General features: G+C 30.0%; 1 protein-coding gene across 2 annotated transcripts; it reads right to left on the bottom strand.

Moving 5' to 3' along the window:
* Positions 1-1030: 1030 nt before the first annotated feature.
* Positions 1031-2413, bottom strand: LOC114164503 (B-box zinc finger protein 20). 2 transcript variants are annotated; one of them, XM_028049202.1, is made up of 3 exons: positions 1870-2413; positions 1388-1786; positions 1031-1264 (listed from the first exon to the last, which is right to left on the bottom strand). In XM_028049202.1, the coding sequence occupies exons 1-3, from the start codon at positions 2053-2055 to the stop codon at positions 1142-1144; spliced, it is 708 nt and encodes a 235-aa protein (XP_027905003.1). In that variant the 5' UTR covers positions 2056-2413; the 3' UTR covers positions 1031-1141. The 2 variants fall into 2 exon arrangements, with proteins under 2 accessions (XP_027905003.1, XP_027905004.1); XM_028049203.1 differs by having other exon boundaries at positions 1064-1264; positions 1393-1786; positions 1870-2410.
* Positions 2414-6000: the final 3587 nt, after the last annotated feature.

Below are 6000 nucleotides of genomic sequence, written 5' to 3'. Positions count from 1 at the left end.
GTGTGAATCATGTAAAAAATAGAAAGTTGAGTTAAAAGATTTATAAATTCATTATTTATGGCAATTGCTTATTTATTGCTTATGTATGAATTAGACTTATCTATTATTAATATTATATTTATTGAAAGTACTAATATAAAGAGAGTCACTTTATAAACTTTTACATGTGATCCTAGTTTAATGAACCTATCACAAATTATATACCGAATCCTAATTAGAAAAACTGATCACAAATTTGCTTACCCAATCCTCATTTACGAACACCCTTTGCTGTCAATATTTTATAAATATCCTTCGATTTATTCTCTTCTCCCTTTATCTTTGTGAGCATCAAATAACATGTTTCTTCCAACACAACAACTCAGAAGAACAATTAGATTTAAGAAGATTGAGTCTCTGTTCAACTAAACCTTGGTGTATAATGCAAGGTTGAATTTAATTTAACAACGCATCTTGATCATAATAAATATCGAAAAATTATGATACGAATCCAGTTCTAATGAAATTTGAAAGAGAAATGAGGCTTGTACCAACCCCCCATGTTTTTGAAGCTTGCGTGAAGTCGTTCTCTGAATATCCCCAAGGTGACGAAATTAACAGCTTCAAAAATCTTGCTATCCATCACGATCAATCAACGTCGCATTACAACTAGGCAAAAACTGTCGGTTGTTCTTGTTTTTTAATAGCATTGACTACGAATTATGACAATTTGATAGCCATGTTACCAAAATACTCCATAGCTTTAAAGATTCATAATTCATTAGCAACACCTTTTTTATACGCATAAAGTTACAAGTCATATCAGAAAATGCTCGATTTCCAGTTCGAGAAAGTGGAGCATGATATTCTCAGTTGCGCTATTTCAATGAATTCATCTTCATATTTATGGAAGTATGGACCCCAAAATAATATTATACTAATCAGTCAAATCAGAATAATAAGAACAATAAAAAACAGTTTTAAGAGGCTGAAATAGTGGTTGGAACTCGGGAGTGTAGAATGAAGAATAAGTTTATAAAAAGAATGCAAGCAATCAAGCACAGAACCCAAAAAGAAATGCAGATAACAAAACCATAGAAGATATTTTCCAACAGATTTTTACAAGTACTTGGTCTAGATTTTTTCTCAATCGACAACCAGTTTAAGAAACGGCACAACACAACCATAACACCCCCCATTTGGAATTTCCTAAACTCCAACCAACCAAACACGTCCTAACTTGAACTAGATCTTGCTCCTGAAACGCGCAGCCATGGTTCTGCTTCTGCGACCACAACGACAATACAACAGCAACAAAAAAAAACACGGTTCAAAGTTGTTAAGCGAAACCTCAGAACAAAAACAAGTTTTGTAAGTTGTATATTATATTATAAGGTGTAAAGCAAACCTTACAGAAACCATTATTAGGTGGGAATGAACCATCGAGAAGTTCTTCGAAACAGTAACCGGGTATGGTCTCGATCAAATACTCAGAAATGCTGCTGGTGGAAACCGAGCCAGTGTCACTTCCCACGTTGTCTTCAGCCTTGCAAGAGGAGCTTAGATTTTCATTGGAAATTGATCTGGGTGTGTTGATTCTAGATCGAGCGTTTTTTCCTTCAGTGAGTGTATCGGTGCAATTGGTGGAGGAGGAAGCAGAATCCAAAGAATTTGCGGAGAGCTTCACCCCCGTGAGAAGAAACCTGTTATGCTTCTGAGTATGTTCGTTCGCTCTGTGGATTGGAAGGTCACATTCCCTGCAGAACAAGGCCCTGTCCTCTTGGCAGAAGAGATACGCACGCTTCTCCTGTTAAAAGAAGCCATCTTTTTAAGAAAAAAAAAACGAAGTTTGGTTTTTGAAGATGCAAGAAGTTTAAGGAGTGAGTGTACTTGGCAGATATCACAGAGAGGAAAGTCTTTGGAGGTGGGGAAGATGAGAGAGAAACGAGGGTGTTTGGTTGCAAGCTTGTTGGCGTGGTGAATGGTGCGATCGCAGGCATGGCAAAGAGCAGCTTCATCTGCAGGACAGAAAACAGTGGCTTCCATTTTGTCACAGACATCACAGTGGATCTTCATGTTGGAAGAGTTAGAAGAGAAGAGAAGAGAAGAGAAGAAAAGAGAAGAAAAGAGAAGAAAAGAAAAGAAGGTTGAATTGATGATGGTGGTGGGGTGAGAGTGTGTATGGGGACAAAAGAATTATGGGCGACTTGGCTTTAGGTTGAGCCCTATTTAGTGTCTTCTGACTTTCACAGAAATCTGGATTGGGAGAGCACCAACTTGCTTCTCCTTCTGAAAATTTTTATTCTCAACATATTCCAAACACCTTTCACTCTCATTCTCTCTGCTTCGCTACTTCGAAGGCATGGCCTGCGTTATCTTCATTCTATTGCTTCGTTTTATGTTTTCTTCTTCAATTTAATCAAAATAAAGTCTTGTTATGAACTTAACACTGATTTAACATGTTAAACAACTTTCCTTCCTGTAATTTGAATACATTACATGTAGTCCTTACTTATTCGTTAGTTTTGGTTATCACTTCAATCCTTCTTATTGTTGTGTTTCAGACCATCTTTAATAACTTTGCACCATTGCCAAACTCTTCCCTCATAGTTTATTAAAAGGTTAAATATTTTGGTCCCTTAACTTTCAATGAATTTTGGAATGAGTCTATTTCGAAACTTTGGACTAATTTAGTCTTTTATCTCTCGAAATATGTGGATTTATTCCTTTTAATCAAATTTTATTAGATTTATTTGATGTTACGTATGCATTTCAGAATTGTATTTAAGTTGTTTATACTCTTTGACACATTTTTGATTTAATGTTAAGTTAAATACTATTATGAAACACGCTTGAAATTTTAAATAAATTTAACAAAATTTTATTAAAATGATTAAATTCATGTATATCGAAAGATAAATGACTAAATTGATACAGAGTTTCGAAATAAACTAATTCCAAAATTCATCGAAAGATAAGAGACCAAAAACATATTTAACCCGTTAATAAACAAAGGATGATTTTTTGTTGAAGACATGGAAAAATGGTAAGAAACTATTTAAAACGTCTTGAGTTGTTATGAAGTTAAATGCTACTAGAAACTATTTAAAACTATTTACTCACGTAAAATGATACTTGACAAAAAAAATTACAAACTTTTGACAAACTACCTTTTTAGCTAAAAAGGTACTAATTTATTATTTCATTTTGGTTAAAAAAATGTTTTATTTTATTTATGGAAACTTTGTCAAATTTATCAAAAATAATTGTCAAAAAATAATTTTTCATTTACATTATTTATCAAAATTTAGGAAATATTAAATCTTATAAAATATGTAAAAATAAGCGGAAGAGGAAAAAATATAGAAAAATAATCGAAGCAATATCTCCTCATGAAACAATTTTAAAGATTCATTTTCTATAATGGCAAGTTAGATATATTATAATATAATTTCATATATTTTCTCTATACTTTATTTCTCTTTTTATCTTTCTCTCAAAAGACAAGTTATGATGAGACATTTCATTACACTTGCTATTTTTGTACCACTAAATGATTTTATTTTGATCGATTGCTTGCCATATTTAATTTCCTTACTTTTCTAGAAAAATTAAGGGTGCCATTTTAATATAGTATTAAGAAACCGAAATTGGACAAAAGAAGAGTAAAAGAAAGATATTAATAAATGCGAGAAAGAGAGTGAGAAGTGGTTTCAAAGTTTAAATTGCTTTTATTATGAAGTAGTTATGAAGAAACAAGTTCATGCATGCAAGCTTATCTAGCATAATAGCGTCATTAAGAGCCATCGCCATTAATGAGATCAAACACTTGTTTCTAAAATTATGAAAAATATTTAATATATTGATAACAATTAAAATATATCACAAAATCTTGTTCTTGAAATTGGTTATAGAAATTAAATTAGGATATAAATTAATTATCTTGGCAATGGCAATATTTGAGTGATAACTCTCAACGATCTTCTAGCACATATATACTGTGTGACATTATGAGGCATCAATTATTGTGACATGCCATACCTAAAAAAGGAAATTTATGAATATATAAAAGGAAACAACTTTTTTGTCAAAATATAGGTCCCTACTTCCTATTCTTATAAACTCTTGTCAGACCCTCTTTCCACACTTTGAATCGATACCCAAATTTAAAATGCCAAATAATGAAATGGATTCAACAGTAACATGAAAGTACCACTGAATTTTATAAATTTTTTAAATACTTTTTTTGAATGTGTTCCTATTCCTTGTTTTCTTAATTTACAAAAAATAGTTCTAGAAAACAGTATTCACAACTTTATTAATGAAACTACTCATACAATAAAATATGTATTACTTTTTTATTTTCATTAAATTTTAATAAATCTTTGAGATTTTACCAAAAGTGAGATGCCAATTTATTTTTTAACAGTATTGGACATCCTACATTAAACAAATTCATAATATATAATAAGGTACAAATCTCATCTTACAAATTAATTTTATAAAATTAAATTAGACTTCTAATATATTATCAGAGTCATTATTTAAAAAAATAAATTATTTTAAAATATTTTATTTCATCTACTATCAAACCGCTAACGAATTATTCATTGATTTTTAGTTCTTCGCACTCCTAATCCCACATGTTGCAATTTATTTGAGTTTTGATCACTCTTAATCCACACTGTTCGAAACATCTTCAAACTCAACGTGTTCAGATATTTCTTCCGTTGAAATTAGTTTCTATTATCGATCATTTGTGTGATCGACCAAGATTCAATTATACGACGATGATTATGTCGTGTGAGAGATGTTTTTTTCTTTATATAATTTGTTCCACTTCATTTAAAATTAAAGTATACTTTATATTTCTCTTAGGAGAAGATTTTATATTAAATGATACAAGTATAATAGTAATGGTTTGAGATGTATATATAGAGAGAGAAGAGAGTGGAGATGGAAAAGTGATTAAAGTAGTGACTCCACAGATGGAACTAAACGACAAAGAACACTTTTTTTGTGAGTGGATATGGATGATGATGATTATTATTATGATCACGGTTTTAGAATCTTTGAACAAGATATGTTCTATGATATGCAAGTTGTCGGCACCAATAAGGTAAGTAGCACAACTTTGGGATCGTTGCCAATTAATTTAAATCTCATACCCTTTCATTATTATTATTCACTACTAGTTTTTCTGGGATGTGTGCTCTCTTTCTAGCACAAAATATATTTAAATGCATTCTTCTTTTTGCAGTCTAATAAAACATATTACTAAAATACTAAGATTGATTTTAAATGAAAAATAATATAAGTACAACATGTTAGTTAAAACATATCTGAATAAAATTCAAATTATTTTTATGATATATAAGAAGATAATATGTGTGGGGGAGGGGAGAGTATGAGTGAGGAGGTATCAAATATAATATTAATTCTTGTTAAAGTTTGTGGATATATATATATATATATATATATATATATATATATATATATATATATATATATATATATATATATATATAATATATAATTATTCAGGCTCACACCCATATTCATTTGATGGGTAAACACTTTAACCATTGCATGTTTGTTTAAATAGGTCAAAAGGAGAAAAGGGACGATTTCTAAAGAGAAAAAAAGAGGAAAATAAAGTGATTTACATGCACATTCTTTGGGTAAACAAATGAAGGGCGTTTTTGAATTGGAGTTAAAAAAATCAAGTTTTGAAATTGAAAATCAAGAAAAAAGTTTTATGATTTTTTTAAAAAAAGTCTTGAAAGTGATTTATAATTCAGGAGTTTAATAAAATAAAATAAAAATTTACCAAATATCATTTGTGAAGCAAAATAAATTTGAGTTTGATTTCTCAAACTGAAAATTATACACAAACAAAAAAATCAAGATCAAGTTTAACTTTTGTGTAGTTAAGAGAGAATGATAGAGGACTATTCCAAGATTTCTTACAAAAAGAATTTGATGATGAACATTTACCATTTAAAGGATAGTTTTTAGGAA

Source organism: Vigna unguiculata, chromosome 9 (genome assembly GCF_004118075.2).
Source record: "Vigna unguiculata cultivar IT97K-499-35 chromosome 9, ASM411807v1, whole genome shotgun sequence".
Lineage (NCBI taxonomy): Eukaryota > Viridiplantae > Streptophyta > Magnoliopsida > Fabales > Fabaceae > Vigna > Vigna unguiculata.
This window is presented reverse-complemented; position numbering and strand designations above follow the sequence as displayed.